At 39.8% G+C, this 18188-nt stretch overlaps 1 protein-coding gene across 4 annotated transcripts in view; it reads left to right on the forward strand.

The window, feature by feature from the left end:
- Positions 1 to 10772, forward strand: part of LOC124287606 (neurogenic locus notch homolog protein 1-like) — a 39101-nt gene extending 28329 nt beyond the window's left edge. For all 4 annotated transcript variants that reach the window (XM_046724098.1, XM_046724099.1, XM_046724101.1 and 1 more), the window contains 9 exons: positions 4205 to 4297; positions 5329 to 5421; positions 6016 to 6111; positions 6570 to 6662; positions 6901 to 7002; positions 7445 to 7540; positions 8380 to 8451; positions 9115 to 9219; positions 10653 to 10772. In XM_046724098.1, the coding sequence (XP_046580054.1) occupies positions 4205 to 4297; positions 5329 to 5421; positions 6016 to 6111; positions 6570 to 6662; positions 6901 to 7002; positions 7445 to 7540; positions 8380 to 8451; positions 9115 to 9219; positions 10653 to 10699 (797 nt within the window). In that variant the 3' untranslated portion in view covers positions 10700 to 10772. The remainder of the gene's footprint in view (positions 1 to 4204; positions 4298 to 5328; positions 5422 to 6015; positions 6112 to 6569; positions 6663 to 6900; positions 7003 to 7444; positions 7541 to 8379; positions 8452 to 9114; positions 9220 to 10652) is intronic.
- The last annotated feature ends 7416 nt before the right edge of the window (positions 10773 to 18188 follow it).

The following is an 18188-nucleotide window of genomic DNA, read 5'->3' on the forward strand; positions in this document are numbered from 1 at the left end:
TAAAAGAAGCATTCGAACATGTGAAACCCAGTTTGTGCCTCCGTTATCATCATAGGCTTTCATCATCTTATAACAGGCATTCGGGTATCTATTTTGGTCCATACGAATAATTCGGCACCAATATTTAATACACCTTGAATGGTAATGTACACACAAGTTATATCTGCCAATTTCTCCAAGTACAGCACATGATGCAGTTTTTTTTACTGAGTAACAGAAATCTTTATAGTACTCACTATGAACCTTTTCAATACACGTCTTCTATAAGTATAGCCCCAAATTTCACTTCCATAGGTTAGAATTGGTAGTATTTTACTGACAAATATATTATTAGCAATAGTTAAAGACATACTTTGATACTTGGTGAACAGTTGAAACAGAGGGAAACATGCACGTCTGGCTTGTAAAGATAGCGTTTCACATGCTTTGGACCAAACTAAACGAGATGAAAATACAATTCCTAAATATTTATAATAAGGGTGGCCTCTACAGGTAGACCTTTAAAAACCATTTTTCATTTCTCTTAACGCGTCCTCCGTTTCGAAAACAAACAACCTTAGATTTATCCAGATTTGCTTCAAAGCCCCACGTGTTACAAAATCTTCAAGAATGTCTAATTTTCTTTGTAAATCAACAATGCTATCTCCTAGTAGTGCAACGTCATCCGCGAACAGTAATATCTTAATAGCTTCTATGTATTCATTTACATAAATCCCACGAGTATTGCCATGATGGAGATCGTCTGCAAGTTTATTGATGAATAGGATGAATAGTAGCGGACTGAGCATGCAGCCCTGACGAACACCATTATTGGTTGAAAAGAAATCTGTCTCTAGATTTACCAGAACGAACGGAGGCACATACATTTGAGTACATGTCCTCAATGATTTTATACATCTTGCCGTGTACACCCTTTTCAAGTAGAATATATAACATTTTTTTTTCTATCAATAAGATCGAAGGCCTTGCGGAAATCGATGAAAGCTACATAAAAACGATGTTTTGCTTTTACGCAGGTACTTATGAACTAAAGAATGGAGTGAGAACATATTATCTATGGTAGAATAATCATTTCTAAAGCCTCCTTGCCCTTCATTAAGTAAAGCATTAAACTCTGGCCCAGCTACACCAGTCTTTTTCAAGAACATAAGTGAAAATTTTACCAATGACACTTAACATGGATATTCCCCGATAGTTGTTGGGATCAGACATATTTCCTTGTTTATAGATAGGTACCAGTAAACCAACATTCCAAGCAGAGGGAAATACTCCTGAATCTAAAATGACATTAAACAATGCATAGAAATGATCAGTAAGGGAAGGTGCATTCTTCATGAATTCTGGCGGAAGGCCATCTATTCCTGGTGACTTGCCCGATTTAATATCACAGATCGCTTTAATAATTTCCTCATGGCTGATGGTATCTGATAACATATCAATGTTCAAGCATTTTTCACATGGAAAACTATCATGATTTTCAAGAAAATGTGCAACATCGTGATCAAATTCAGTTTGACTATCAGAAGGATTTAAAAGATCTTTAAAGTATACAAACCATTCACTTGGTGTTATATCATTTTCATCACGTTTACTAGCAAGGAGACGTTTCAATTGTTTACACATCACAGTGTCATACGAAATGGAGTGAAAGTCTTCTCTGGAAAACACTAGTTACTGTTTAACAATGTGCAGTTAAATCACAGTCTAAGTAAACTTAGGCTCAGTATTATTCGTTACACTGCTATCCTGAGTCTAACCAGGGAGACTATATAAGGTTGTAGATTATCCCTGGTCTAACTAAACCTAGTAGAGGTTCGCGTCAGCTAACCTTTGAGCGACCTATGACCGTCCAATCAAACGCGAGGCTGCCGAACGGATTTAACCAATCAAACCACGACTACTTGTTAGGGTTCGGCGGGACTTACAAAACGGTTTTTCGATTTTTTCTTCCCTGGTCGCTGACACTGATCTATCAACAAACGAAAATCCGCATAAAACATAGATATTTGACCTTCAGTATATACGCTTATGGGTTTCTAATGATGTGGTTACTGTTTGCTTATATTTTCGCAAGATGACATCCTTGAATATTGACAAAAGCGCTAATTTCAGCGACTGTTTACTCATTGCGTGTATCACTCGAAAGCGATCGTGCGGAAAATAGCATTCGGAATCGTTCGAGTTTTTAGGTAAAGGTTCAAACGGTATGTGCGAATGTTAACTTTCGCAATTTGGTAAGCTATGTTCTGATTGGTCAGTCCAAAAGGTTAGCTGACGCGACCTTCTACTAAGTTTTGTTAGACTCAGTATAGCAGTGTAACGAATAATACTGAGCCTAAGTTAACTTAGACTGCATTAAATCAAAGCATTAATCTGTCTCAATACACACCAGCGTCATATCATAAAACATTGTCACTTCAGTGTAAAGAATTTAGTTGCTTGTGTATACGTTGTTTTGTTTTCGTGGCACAATGGAGTGTTGAGAAGTCTTCTTTGTGGCTATGTTAGATTTCAACAACATTGTGTTTAAACGTCAAAATACCGAGGACGAGATGGCGACATATTTAGCAATTACATTAAAACCACATGTGGACTTTTTCACTCTGCAGAGACATGCAGTCGTTCATGTTCGAACGGTGGAGTGCTCAACCCGTTCTCATCATACATGCACGTGCCCTTTCCTGGGAGACCTGCATCATTTCTGGATTTGTTCTCTGAATATCTTGTTAGTTTCATTTTACGCCGCTTTTAGCAATATTCCAGCAATATCACGGCGGGGAACACCAGAAATGGGCTTAACTCATTGTACCCATGTGGGAAAGCGAACCCGGGTCTTCGGCGTGACGAGCGAACGCCTTAACCACTAGGCTAGCCCACCGCCCTTTAAGTACGTGAACATGCTGTACAACATGCAACCAAGTCACAACGCACAACAGTATGACAACACACAGCAGTTTCACAACAAACAACAACGTCACAACACTGTCATAACATCTGGGTCTTAACAAACAACAGCGTCACAATACAAAGTGGCGTCACAACAGAAGTCATAACACACAGCACCGTCACAAGACACAGTGACGTCACAACAAACTGAGGTAATTACACAACAATGTGACAACATAACAATGTCTCAATGTAGAGCAGTGTCACAACACACATCAACGTCACAATACACGACGCGTTCACACAACTGTGCGATAATACAGATAGTGTCTCAACGATAGCGGTGGCGTTACACATTACAGTGTCACACGAAATGGAGTGAAAGTGTGAAAACACTAGTTACCTTGATGTTCTGAACACAATGTGCTGTTAAATCACAGTCTAAGTAAACTAAGGCTCAGTATTATTCGTCTAACCAGGGAGACTATATAAGGTTGTAGATTATCCCTGGTCTAACTAAACCTAGTAGAGGGTCGCGTCAGCTAACCTTTGAGCGACCTATGACCGTCCAATCAAACGCGAGGCTGCCGAACGGATTTAACCAATCAGACCACGACTACTTGTTAGGGTTCGGCGGGACTTACAAAACGGTTTTTCGATTTTCTCTTCCCTGGTCGCTGACACTGATCTATCAACAAACGAAAATCCGCATAAAACATAAAATACAGATATTTGACCTTCAGTATATACGCTTATGGGTTTCTAATGATGTGGTTACTGTTTGCTTATATTTTCGCAAGATGACATCATTGAATATTGACAAAAGCGCTAATTTCAGCGACTGTTCACTCATTGCGTGTATCACTCGAAAGCGATCGTGCGGAAAATAGCATTCGGAATCGATCGAGTTTTTGAGGTAAAGGTTCAAACGGTATGTGCGAATGTTAACTTTCGCGGTTCGGTAAGCAGTGTTCTGACTGGTCAGTCCAAAAGGTTAGCTGACGCGACCTTCTACTAAGTTTTGTTAGACTCAGTATAGCAGTGTAAGGAATAATACTGAGCCTAAGTTTACTTAGACTGCATTAAATCAAAGCATTAATCTGTCTCAATACAGACCGGTAATATCATAAAACATTGTCACTTCAGTGTAAAGAATTTAGTTGCTTGTGTATACGTTGTTTTGTTTTCGTGGCACAATGGAGTGTTGAGAAGTCTTCTTTGTGGCTATGTTAGATTTCAACAACATTGTGTTTAAACGTCAAAATACTGATGACGAGCAATCACATTAAAATAACATGTGGACTTTTTCACTATGCAGAGACATGCAGTCGTTCATGTTCGAACGGTGGAGTGCTCAACCCGTTCTCATGTACATGCACGTGCCCTTTTCCATGGACAGGCACCACGTGCGGTGAGTAACAGTAGTTAGCAGAATAACAGTAAATATTGAACACTTGTCCCACACACTGAACAAAGCGGACTACTTATTCAGTTGTGTAAATATGACTGCCGCGTGTCCTGGTCGTTAACATTTGAGGTTCGACAAATATGTGTCTGTTCGTTAGTGTGGAAACGAGCTGCTTACTGGTGGGTATGTTTGCTCGTCACGTGTACTCGGTGCCCCAGCTTGGTACAATACTGACTGACTGACTGAGTTTGGTTTTACGCCACTTTTAGCAATATTCCAGCAACATCACGGCGGGGGACACCAGAAATGGGCTTCACACATTGTACCCATGTGGGGATTCGAACCCGGGTCTTCGGCGTGACGAGCCAACGCTTTAACCATTAGGCTACCCCACCGCCCCGGTACAATACTGCTACTTCCGGTATCGAAGAGAGCACATATGGGTCCGTTGTCTCAGGAGCTGCAAGTCCGGCAGGTCAGAAAGATTCTGGCTTTGAACCCCGGCTTACCCTGGTGTTTTCGAGTTTGTCACCCCACTCCCCCATGCTTGAGGGTTTAACTTACATGGCAAACGTGGGAGACCTGCATCATTTCTGAATTTGTTCTCTCTGAATATCTTGTTAGTTTCATTTTACGCCGCTTTTAGCAATATTCCAGCAATATCACGGCCGGGAACACCAGAAATGGGCTTCACACATTGTACCCATGTGGGAAATCGAACCTGGGTCTTCGGCATGACAGGCGAACGCTTTAACCACTGTGCTATCCCACCTTCCCACTTCTTGAGGACTGGTATACCCATCTCACTCACCTTTACACGACTTCTATTGTTCCAAGAGGGTAGAGTGAGTTACATGGGTCTAACCTAACACCTTGAGTACTGTAACATGAACCGATTTCACGCGGTCGTGCGTAGCGCTGGACAAAAAGGTGTTCAGAAACATAGAGGTACCTCGTTGTGCCGTAGTATGAACGTGATGTTTTCTCATCAGTAAAAAGGTTTATACTAAGGAGTTATTCTGTGTGCCCCATAGAAACGTGCAGTCGTTCCTGTGCTAACGGCGGTGTGCTGAACGGCAACACATGTTCCTGTACGTGTCCCGCACTGTGGACCGGACCGACCTGCAGTGAGTGTGCTCTATAGATCATTGCTAGAAATGCAAATAGACTACTCAAAATATCAGCCATGATAAATACACATTAGTCATGAAAATGGAAACAATCGGTGTTCTTTAATTGCTTTTGTGTAATGCAGAAATATCGTATTGTTCTCCTTATTATTTCTGCTAAGTATCAGCGCCTTGAGCATGCACTAGTTGCATGGATATGTGCGATATATAAATACCCTTTAACAATAAACAACAGAAACAACAGTAATATTTCGATTCACTTTTAATCCTTTTTCTCTATTTATAAGACGATTACACACTCACAGCGATATGGTTCTAATGGAACTATGGTGATGGACCGTCCATTCTCATTGCCAAACATAATTACTTGTTCAGGTTCAAAACATTAAGGTCCAAAGTGTTTGTTTGAAGGGGATGATTGGTTTCAGAAAACACTCGCAAGATCCTAATCCTCTGAAGTCCACTAGTTACCTTGATGTTCAGAACACAATGTGTTGTGAGTCCCTAAAACCATTGTACGTCTTGCACTGTCTTGCGGGTGCTAACTTACAGATCGTATCACGGCTCAACATTCTTGTATATGTTTGACAGGTACGTGCTCAACCCAGTGTCTGAATGGCGGGACACTCACCTCGGCCTGTACCTGTCAGTGTCCATCCACCCACACCGGAAGTGTCTGTGAAACACGTAAGTCAAGTACAGAGGACATTAAATCAAAGTATTTCTGTAACAATTATATCACAATAATAGTCAATATGTAAACGATACTTCAGTATTCTGGGGTAGATATGCTTTAGAGTTTGTTTGTTTGTGTGAAAGACATGGAGAATATTGATTTAGTGTGTTTTATATTTGTAAAATGTTATTTGAATGTCTTATGTCTTAGGGCTGTAATTTGAACAGCCTATTTTTGTATCATTTGTGTAAGAGAATATCTCTTCTGTAAATCTGATAAATGTGAACTTATTTCAAAGCACTTTGCGCAATTTGAAATTCTCTGCTCTACATACCATGGTTCGTGTATACATTAGAGAAGACGTACCATCGATCATCACTGATCCCGGATTCAGCCTGTTGAACAGTCTATTCAACAAAGTCTGTTCTGTTCTGTCAGTATCTGAATGGTTGGAACATCCCAGTTTCAGCTTCCTGCTCCCGGCAGTGCCTTAACAACGGCATCCTCATCCAGTCCGCGTGTGCATGTGCGTGTCCGGTTGGGTTCGCCGGGGACTCCTGTGGTAAGTACATCACAGACAGCGCTACCAGACAAGTCAGATTTATCACATCAACTTCCAAAATGGCAACATGACTTTTGTGGTCAACTTAAAAATACGTAAATAATCAGTTGATGTCTACCCATCCTTTTACTCATTTTATAATGCGTAACCACTTTGCATATATTCTTTTTAAGCAAAATGTACATGACCAATTATAAGTAAGAAAATATGTAAAGTTAATGTTTACTTCCTTTGCCAGAACGCTGTGACCTAAACTGTCAAAATGGCGGTGTCGCAAATTACCCAACATGCACCTCCTGCACCTGTCCGCTCGGATTCAGTGGCGACCTCTGCCAGACAGGTGAGTGATCTCCCTTCACCCGCCACTAGGGTACACTGCTAGGCGTATTCGAGGTATTAAGTGTTCAGATCATAAACGAGTTTATGAGCAACTTCTGGACCTGTCTTACATTAATCTAAACAGCATAATAATTGCCCGAAAACTGTTACAGAGAACAGTTAGTTTTATTGATATTTGAACACGGTTTATTCAAAACCGTTCGATCTCTGACAACACATTGAACTCTCCCCAACCCCTTCATCATCTTCGTATGTTTCTTCACGTCCTTGGTATACATTAATGTGTATACAGGAGACCAGAACTCTGTATTACCTCATTATCTTCTTTTCATTTCACCGTGCCCAGGGCATATATTAAGGACTGATGCATACAGGATATACCAGAACGCTATTATTTGAAAGGTGTAACCTTTCTTACACCTCTATGTGTGGTGTACTTGCAGCTGGCTGCACCACACAGTGTCAGAACGGTGGCCAGCTGACGTCAGCCTGCGCCTGCACATGTCCAGCTGGATTCTCGGGAGACCTGTGTCAGTTCTGTAAGTGTAACATCGTGTTTTTAATACATCTCGTATACAACGGTTTCCAGTACAGGTCAGAATGGCTAAAGTAGCAATAAATAGAACACACTGGTGCAATTATCGTTTCTTTTTCTGTGTTACTTACAAGTTATTGTTTACAATGTATCGTGGTGTGTTGGACATAGGCACCCAAAATAAGGCGACAGAAGCATCTTATTAATCAAAAACATAATCTACTGTTGTAATATAATGCTTGTGATTAAAAGGTTCCGATTGATTATTACACTGTACTTGTTATGCCGAGCATCCCTGTTACATTTAATTTGTTTCTTTCCAAACCATAGTGTTTGTAGTGTATAATGAAAATAACGCCCCTTCAACAAACATTCAGTTGACCAATCAAAGCAAAGATCAGTGTCCGTCCGGTGATAATAGGTCTTTGTCACCACAGGAGTTAGGTATATTGGGACAAGGGTCAGTTGAAACTGTTATTCTGGTGTATGTCGTTCAGCAGGTCCTCGACTGTGGTGGCTGGCCGCAGGGCTACTGAATAGTGTTACTTGAAACGGTCATAAATAAAAAATACGTGACGAGCCAAATGCCGAAAAGTTCATGTTTGAAGCATTCACCCTGCGTCCAATAAGTATCACTGACCATTGATATGTTTAATAGAAGAGAAATACTATTTTGTGGACGGAATTGTTGGACTTTAGTTATAGGTGAAAGGTTTAAAAGATCGAATTATTTTAGCATTCTAAATATATATTGTTGTTAGATCCACGTTTGGGTTTTGTGATTAACAAGTAACTTCGATGTGATTCTACGTCCTACAAGTCTGTATTCTACCTTTGTTTCAGCGGGGTGTACACGGGTGTGTCCCAGCGGCCAGGTACTTAACCCCACGGCATGTGTGTGTATCCCAGACTACGGTGAGTTAAGATGACAGGGTTATACATTAGACTGAAACACTTACTTATAACTGACAGTCTGGTCACCACCCTGATTAAAGAACAATCACCGAAGTATGTTCATTATCCATCTCGATGTACTGAATGATGTTTAATCCCAGATTTCGGCCAGGGTTTTAGTGTTCCTTCGCGAGGGGCAGATAATCCCTGTTTCCCGGTCGGTTATTATATATATATTGCCCAAACTGTGACAGTTGAGAGTTTAACAGAGACAGAAATCTGTATAAAATGTCATATGTACATGGTAGCTAATGTGTTTATGACGTAATTTAGTCATTAAGTGGGGTTATGGGTCATGAGTTCAGATCTTTTGTCTCCCTCAAATAATGCATTTAGTTATTAACACACGATGAGTCTACCATTAAGGTAATATAGTATTATATTGCAGGCATGCAAATAGGATTCGTACATGACCTAAAACTACAATTTGCGATATATAACACGAAACATTGTTTGTGTGGTTGTTTAGCGACACGACACGTCGATCAATTGTAATAACTGTTGTTATATATTGTTGAAATCTCTACTCGCGATTACTTCTAGCAATGATCTGTAATATTTTAGTGAAAAATATATTACATGAACTCACCAACAGTTCACCCACATTCCATCTTGTATCTGCAGTTTCATGCACTGGGACCGAGGCTGCATTTTGTCCATTTTACGCCAACGCGTGCGCATATATCAAAGTACTTATGTCAGTCTGCACCGTCACGTGCAGGACATGCGGTAAGTACAAAGCTTACAATATAGACTTTCAATATAGATTTCTACAAGGTATTATTTACACAAAAAAGGAATTGGTCAAAATGAAAAATGTTGACAACAGTTTGTGTTGTTTTCGCAAAGATGTAAATGAGAGTGTGTGTCATGTGTACTGGGAATGTCAGGAGACACAAACCTTTTGGATAAACCTACAAATTTGGCTTAATAATTTTTATCCACATCCATTGAAATTATCCAAAAACATGATTTGGTTTGGTACTCAGCATGAAAATAGATTACTAAATCACATCATCATTGCTGCGAAGAGACATATTCACTTATGAAGCTTGAAAAAATATGCTTCCAAATCTAACTTTATATATAAAAACTCTAAAAAAATATTCTTTGTGGCAAATCATATATCAACAAAAAATAATAATATCGATAATTTCCATCATAAATGGAGCCTTCTCTCCTCAGTACTTAGATGACTCAAACTGTATTGAATTGTACCTGACATTATCTATACATTATATATTTAATGAATTATGCATGTTATGAATATATTAATACAATAATATCTCGCCTGTACATCATGCAGCCATATTACTTTAAGCCGTATGCCATATTACTTTAAGCCGTATGTTTCACGGTTTTGTATATCTGTTATATTTTAATCTTGGGAACCACACGTCATGTCCATATTGGCTTCGTAGGGATAATGTCACTGTTTCATGAAACCAGTAAGGAAAGTCGCCGAACATTCAGAATGAGTGAGTGAGTGAGTTTAGTTTTACGCCGCTTTTAGCAATATCCCAGCAACATCACGGCGGGGGACACCAGAAATGGGCTTCACACACTGTGACCGCGTGGGGAATCGAACCTGCCGAATATTCAGACGTCAGACTGCCAGTAATAAATGTTATATTCTCCACGCAAACTTCCAAATACGAACAAGATTTTGTTGTTTTAGTCAAAGAAGAAGAATTATCATGGATCATAGTACATTTAATCCAAACAGTAAGATCAAGCAATGAGTGTAAGAGATGTACCTGGGATAATACTCTCTATACAGATGGGTGGACACCTTTTCGACAGTTTCTTGTGGCGCACAATACTATGTTATATATGGTTTCTTTCTTGGAACAATTTCCAAGAATAATTGCAACCGACTATTTCATATAAAGACCATGTGCCACCGTTTGTTGTCTCTATGCATTATAGATAAAACGTTGCAATGAACAGCCAGAATTGTTTTCTGTGATAATGCTGGAATAAACAGGCTGTGACATTTACGAATATAATTACATAAATTTTCAATAGTTTGTGCTTCTATGGAGCGATAATTGTAAAAATGCTCAGTATCCACACCGATGTTTGCGCTTAAACATCCATATTATAAACGTCAATACATATTCAAGTCTAGTATTAAACAAGTATGCCTGGTGTACTTTCAGAGATCAATGCGCCAAATCCGCTGCCTCAGTTCGCAGGCTGGTCCTAAACAGAAGGACCCCCGGGCTTTACTCTAGTGTATACTGAATTATAATGAATAAAACTTTACTATTTTTACCAAACAGTCCTTATGTTTTGTTTGAAATATAGTGGGAGATATATTATACAAATCGTCGACAGGTCTCCTAAGGTATTCTGTGTGATGTACATTGTGTGTACATCAGTATGTCCAGCGACTGTTTCACTAAACCTTGACAGATGACAGACGACATAAAGACACCAGAGTTATCACCCTTTGAATACAATAGGATGTGGTCGGTTAAAGTTCTTTCAGCTAGATCTGATTAGAGTTCAGTTTCGAGAAAATATTATCACGTCATTATTTTCAATTGGTAAGAGGTTCCGCGTTTCCGAGTAGGGAAATGTATACCATAGCTGTCAACGGAATACAAAGGCAATAATGTTACTTTCCAAAACAAGTGTCTGTGACGTAAAATCACAGATCATGTATTCCGCATAATATATTGTACAGTGAGTGAGTGAGTTGGGTTTTACGCCGGTTTAAGCATTATTCCAGCAATATCACCGCGGGGGACAAGAAATGGGATTCACTCATTGTACCCATGTAGGGAATCGAACCCGGGTTTTCGGCGTGACGAGCGAACGCTCTAACCACCAGGCTACCCGACCGCCCCGGAAGAGACAACAAGTGGAGATTTGTGACCCTGGTATCATTCCAGGCGTAGAAGGGGATCCGGGGATATATATGAACGCACCCCTGAACGCATTACGCTCAAAGAGAATGTTTATTTAACACCCTCATCTTGTACAGTTTATATTAACTCTCTCAAATATCGTAGCATCGTATGAAGAGTTTCTACGAGAACCACTCCTGTATAATAAGAATATAAATATCAATAAAAAATTCTTTTTAAGCAAAACATTTTATGAAAAAAACATTACTAATATTGGCTGTTTGTTGAATGCAGATGGAAACTTTAAATCTCTTCAAGAGTTTTGTGATAAGTTTTTCGAGATTAGTTTTTGCTTTTCAAGGTTTATTAAGGTAAATATTTATTTTAAAAGATTGAAATTAGATAAAGGTAATTTTATAGAGGGAGATAGATCACAGAATGTATGTATTACAGTTGCTTTCGTGTAAAAGAGGTTCGAAACAATGTTATTATGTTATGACACAGACTGCAGAAAATCTAAAGATAACTGAAAAATGGGAAGAGGAAATATTAGTAAGACAGAACTGGTCAAACATATTTATCAAAGCATTTAAAACTACATCTGATCCAAAGTTAAGATGGATGCAGTACAGGCTACTACATAGATTGTTAATAGCAATCTATGAACATTTTGTAAGGCAGAGGCGGAATCAATACTATACATTTTTGGGGGATGTAGAGAAAGTGAATCTTTTTGGAGGAATCTCTCTCAATGGATTATGCTGAAATGTTCACGTGCTAACAGAATTATATAATTCCATTGTGATCTAGTGTTATTTGGTATTTCTGAATCCTTCCACAGTGATACTATATTTGACTTGATAATTTTATTAGCTAAATTTCATATCTATAAATGTAAACTTACAAATCAAATACCGCATTTATCCGTTTTTAAAAAAGGAATTGAACTATTACCACAACGTAGACAGAATCAGATATAGCAAAGGAAGGTTTCAGGAATACCATAACAAATGGAAACAGTATGAAAATCTTTTTCAGTAGCATACATTGACAATACGAATTATTTGTTTTTTGTATGGATGTATGAGCGAATGTTGTATCTATGTGTTAAAAAATAACAAAAAAACTCGGTGAGTCCAGTCTCCGTATATATATTGTATACATTTATACATATATTGTATACTGCTTTCTCCGAGGATAAAAACTTAAAAAAACACACAAAAAAACTCTCTCAAATATCTACAAATTGCTTCTGCAGCTGAAGCTTAGATTGGGGGTATTGTGTGGCGCTTTGTTCGCCTTTTCTTTGCATGTTTGGCATCTTTCAACAGATTAGAAGCATTTAAAGCTGTTGTATGAACGACTAAATTATCACCCGTTCTACGCATAAATATATAATGGACAGAGTAGTGTCCGTCCCCTTATAATTGTTGCACTATTCCACTAATCACATTCTATAGGTCTGTAGTGGCAAACCTTAACGAAGGGAGGTTACTCTGTAGAGTTGTTTTGGTCGACGGGTCGGGTCCATTTCGCCTTGCACGTACAGATTGTTATGTCTAGGGATCATATGGTCATGTACTTATAAATAACTTTTAACATGTTTATTTTTAACCCTTTGCTGTCGGGATGACTAACAATCACGACTATTATTATTATAATAATCCGTCTGCTTAAAAATGCATCAACTGTTAACATCCACAAACACAAACTTATTAAATCTTTGCCGTTGTATTGAAAAAGAAATTTGCCAATTTGATATTGTTTTGAATGATATATGCGCACTGTGTGCATTTTTTCTGTATTAGCAATATGGGTCACGTGGCCCCAAATGAAAAATAAACTTATCACAATCACGACCCAAGAAACATATATCGTGGAGTAATGTGTATAATTCACTTAGTACCAATGCACAAATCCGTTCTTGCTTATAATTTTTCCTTGTCTGTAGACTTATGGTGTGTCAGAATCCGATTTTTTTTCAACTGAATACGTTCCGCGTTTTGTGCGGATTTTTCCTCACAGCATGGAGTACGGTTGTTCGGATTCCAGGATACTTTCGGATCCAACTGATTTCAGAGCTCGGCAGTTGACAACTTCGGATCGGACAAGTACAACGCCGCGCTCACTGACTTCACCACTCATGTAGTGGTTAAATTATAACCGCAACTGTCAACAGTGACTTTGTGAATCATCACGGCGAACTATCAGAATACTATGAGGCCAGTGTAGCCCGTGCAACCAAGAAGCGGTTGAATAATGAAAGGCTATCGGCGGCGAGGGCCCGATCCGAGATTACGCGAACACAATGCTAGTTGGTGTATTTCGGATCGGGTTAACGTGTTCGAAAATGAGAGCAGTCTTTCTGCTGGCATCGGCAGCAACAACGTCGTATGGTATACTGTTTGTACTACCTACATACAATATGTGTACTGATATAAAGTGCGTGAACATTTCAGTGCGTATAGACACATGCGACGTTTGCACCACATTTCACCAATTCAACCACCAATTTGTGACCTAACTATGTATATTTAAGCTGAATAATGACTGTCGTTACCAGCTAAACAACTCGTGCAGATTATATATATGCATGTCCGCTTGGTTATATGACAGGTTCGTCATAATTATTCATTCCATTAGTGAAATGGACAGTCCAGGTAAAAATGCGTCCACGTGCTTATTAAAAGTACTCACGGAAATAGAAATAAAATGTGGGGTTTCTTTTGTTGCTTTTATTTGTTTTTTACTTCATTAAAACAGGTACTTCCTCCTGAGGGAAGAGATAACAAAGAAGATTGACAGAATATTGAATCCTTGCAAATGGACATGCAGCGTTCTGACGAGTGCTGTGAAGAATTTGTTTTCATTGCGCATTCCTAAATGGCGAACAAACTAAATGTACCAAGAAACGCATAGTTATAACATACAGTGCAAACCTAACAAGAAGATGCGTGTAAAGAAAAAACATTGTATTCATTTACAAACACAGCTTCGGCACCACAATTACTTATTCCAAAAGACTTTCAAATTTACGAAGGGGTATGTTTTTTAAGCCATCCAGTGCACATAGATTTTCCAATCTTCATCCAGACCAGAACCTGCTTATTTACTCGCATACCGCTTCCTGACTCGCTGGCTTTATGATCGTCAATAATGTCCATGGTAGGTTTGAAGGTCTCAAAACCTGCAGCCATTCTTTCAGTTCCAGTCTTTCATTTTACTACCAATACAAGTCTCAAAGGTATCACATTCCGATTTGTCGCAGTCAAATTACCCGTTACATGCGCTTTCAATTAAATCGGAAGACTCATCACCGAGCTCTAGGAAACCAGAAATATTTTAATTACATTTATTCAGTTCAGCCGAGGCTTCATTTGTACTCTCTCTCGCTTAGATTTATTGCGTGCAGGCACTATTTTTAGATGAACTGGATCCGATGTTGGATATAAGACATGGAGTGGAGAAACACGATTGCTTGGTGGTGCGTCAAACTATTAAGGGGACGTAGCTCTAATCTTGCCTTCCCAACGTAGACACAGCGACAGTCATTCGTCACCACTCGCACCTTTCCGTAACGTCCAAGAAGGCTCCTTCCCGTTTCGATGCTTGTCATGTGCGAAAATACGACAAACCAATCAGAACGCGCGTAATGGTTGCGGTGCTTTGATAAAGTAATCCCGACTACTTAAATCGTTTATGGCATTATGTTATTGTTTAAAAAATCATGAAAATATATATCGTCATATAGAAAGTACTAAGAACGTAGCTAACAGAATTGTGCTGTCTAATGTGAAGTTTTTGATAAGACTCTTGACGGTGAGAGATTCAAATACACGAACGTTCGTTTATTCACATAACGGCTCTCATGGGGGCCAATCTGGCGATCTTGCCGGCTTGCTGTAAAGATTGTACGTGCGCTTCCAACAGTTTTAGGAAATGTAATTTATAAATCGCCACGCGTTTCAAAACAATATTTGAGCCTCACTAATTTATGGCCATTCATATATTTTTCAGCGATTTCATTTAATATTCTACTTGGGGTATGACAGCAAGGTCTCACGAGTCATTTTTGAGTTTCTGCTTTGCGATTTAATGCAGCTGGGTGGTTTTTTTTATAAATTCTACTTACATATTTAATAATACAAATCCCATTTGTGATTATTAACCCCTATTTAGAAATATAATTGGAAATATAAGGCGAATATCTGGTAATAATTATGTCAGAATATCTCTTTAACAAATATGCTTTTGTCTTTAACAAATGTGAAATCCTTCCAGAGGGGTACGAGTCGCTATCCGGCTTGTCTCGGAATAACACGAGTTGGTCACGAATGAGCGGCAGTGAGAACGATGGCAATGTTGGCATTAATATGAGTGTTGAGTGCTGATTAACAAGAGTAAGTGAGTGAGTGAGTGAGTAAGTATGGTTTTACGCCGCTTTTAGCAATATTCCAGCAATATCACGACAGGTGACACCAGAAATGGGCTTCACCCATTGTACCCATGTGGGGAAGTGAACCCGGGTCTTCGGCGTGACGAGCCAACGCTCTGACCACCAGGCTACCCCACCACCCCAGAGATGCAAAAGTGTGTAATAAGTTATTTTTTAGAAAAATGCACCCAAGGCACCTGACGCATGCATTTCCCAATCACTGACTAGGTGCCACAACGCCAGGTTGATGTTTATAATTTCCCGGTGGCTAACATAAAATGAACAGTCAGTTTTCAATTACATAATATGTTACAAAATTGCACATATGTCCAAATTTTACAGTCCATTAATCGATTGCCATGTTCATTTTCACGTTCTGCAAGACTAGTGTACATTGTGTAAGGGCACAAATACACTAATAGAGAGGTTTAGGCATAGACATAGTTCACTCTCTTAAATATAATTTGTAGTTATTTAAGAGTGGTGTGTGAAGTTAGCAGAGTCCGCATCAAGATGTGAAGTTAGCAATGGCCGCATCAAGATGTGAAGTTAGCGATGGCCGCATCAAGATGTGAAGTTAGCAATGGCCGCATCAAGGTGTGAAGCTAGCGATGGCCGCATCAAGATGTGAAGTTAGCGATGGCCGCATCAAGGTGTGAAGTTAGCGATGGCCGCATCAAGATGTGAAGTTAGCGATGGCCGCATCAAGATGTGAAGTTAGCGATGGCCGCATCAAGATGTGAAGTTAGCGATGGCCGCATCAAGGTGTGAAGTTAGCAATGGCCGCATCAAGATGTGAAGTTAGCAATGGCCGCATCAAGGTGTGAAGTTAGCGATGGCCGCATCAAGGTGTGAAGTTAGCGATGGCCGCATCAAGATGTGAAGTTAGCAATGGCCGCATCAAGATGTGAAGTGAGCAATGGCCGCATCAAGATGTGAAGTGAGCGATGGCCGCATCAAGGTGTGAAGTTAGCAATGGCCGCATCAAGGTGTGAAGTTAGCGGTGGCCGCATCAAGATGTGAAGTTAGCAATGGCCGCATCAAGATGTGAAGTTAGCAATGGCCGCATCAAGATGTGAAGTTAGCGATGGCCGCATCAAGATGTGAAGTTAGCGATGGCCGCATCAAGATGTGAAGTTAGCAATGGCCGCATCAAGATGTGAAGTTAGCGATGGCCGCATCAAGATGTGAAGTTAGCGGTGGCCGCATCAAGATGTGAAGTTAGCGGTGGCCGCATCAAGATGTGAAGTTAGCGGTGGCCGCATCAAGATGTGAAGTTAGCGATGGCCGCATCAAGATGTGAAGTTAGCAATGGCCGCATCAAGGTGTGAAGTTAGCGGTGGCCGCATCAAGATGTGAAGTTAGCGATGGCCGCATCAAGATGTGAAGTTAGCAATGGCCGCATCAAGGTGTGAAGTTAGCGATGGCCGCATCAAGATGTGAAGTTAGCAATGGCCGCATCAAGATGTGAAGTTAGCGGTGGCCGCATCAAGATGTGAAGTTAGCCATGGCCGCATCAAGATGTGAAGTTAGCAATGGCCGCATCAAGATGTGAAGTTAGCGATGGCCGCATCAAGATGTGAAGTTAGCAATGGCCGCATCAAGGTGTGAAGTTAGCGGTGGCCGCATCAAGATGTGAAGTTAGCCATGGCCGCATCAAGATGTGAAGTTAGCTTAGGTGGCATCAAGATGTGAAGTTAGCGGTGGCCGCATCAAGATGTGAAGTTAGCGATGGCCGCATCAAGATGAATGACATTATGCCTGAAGACCGATGGATAAAATCAAGGCAATGTTATGCTAAATCCCAATCCAAAGAACATTTCTGAAATATTTGGTAAAATACCTTCCAATCTAGCTGCCCAATACCACAAGAGTCGCTTTTAAATGTAAGATCGGCTGTAAACCGAGACTTTCATATTGTTAAAGACAAACAGTCTAGACCCGCCAATGACCTTCTGAAAGGAAAATAAAATTCAGTGCTCAAACACATTAAGATATAATTCCACCAGGAGATTTTTCACATACCTTCATTTAACAAAAAATCCCGTTGTCCTCCGGTACCAAGTGTGGTGCAAGCAGGCAATCCACTTAGATTAGGACATATGATTTCATAAACAACTAAAAATGGATTCATTCCTCTTCAGAGTGGACGATATAAATATAATATAAATACAAAGATATCTGAAGTAACTTACCCCAAAAAGTGCATGCAGTGTTGTGATAAATCAGGCAGAGTTGACATTGCAGCAGCGACCAGAAAAGAGAAATGTTGGAGCACATATAACTTCAGATCTGATGACATGCTCTAGACACAATCGAAATTCAGTTACTGGCCATGCCGTGTTGGACCAGGAGGCTGAAGAAGAAAACTAGACACTATGCTAACTTACATATCTACTTGACCTAGG

This window comes from Haliotis rubra, unplaced genomic scaffold (genome assembly GCF_003918875.1).
Source record: "Haliotis rubra isolate DU_JTF1 unplaced genomic scaffold, ASM391887v1 Scf402, whole genome shotgun sequence".
NCBI classification, from domain to species: Eukaryota; Metazoa; Mollusca; class Gastropoda; order Lepetellida; family Haliotidae; genus Haliotis; species Haliotis rubra.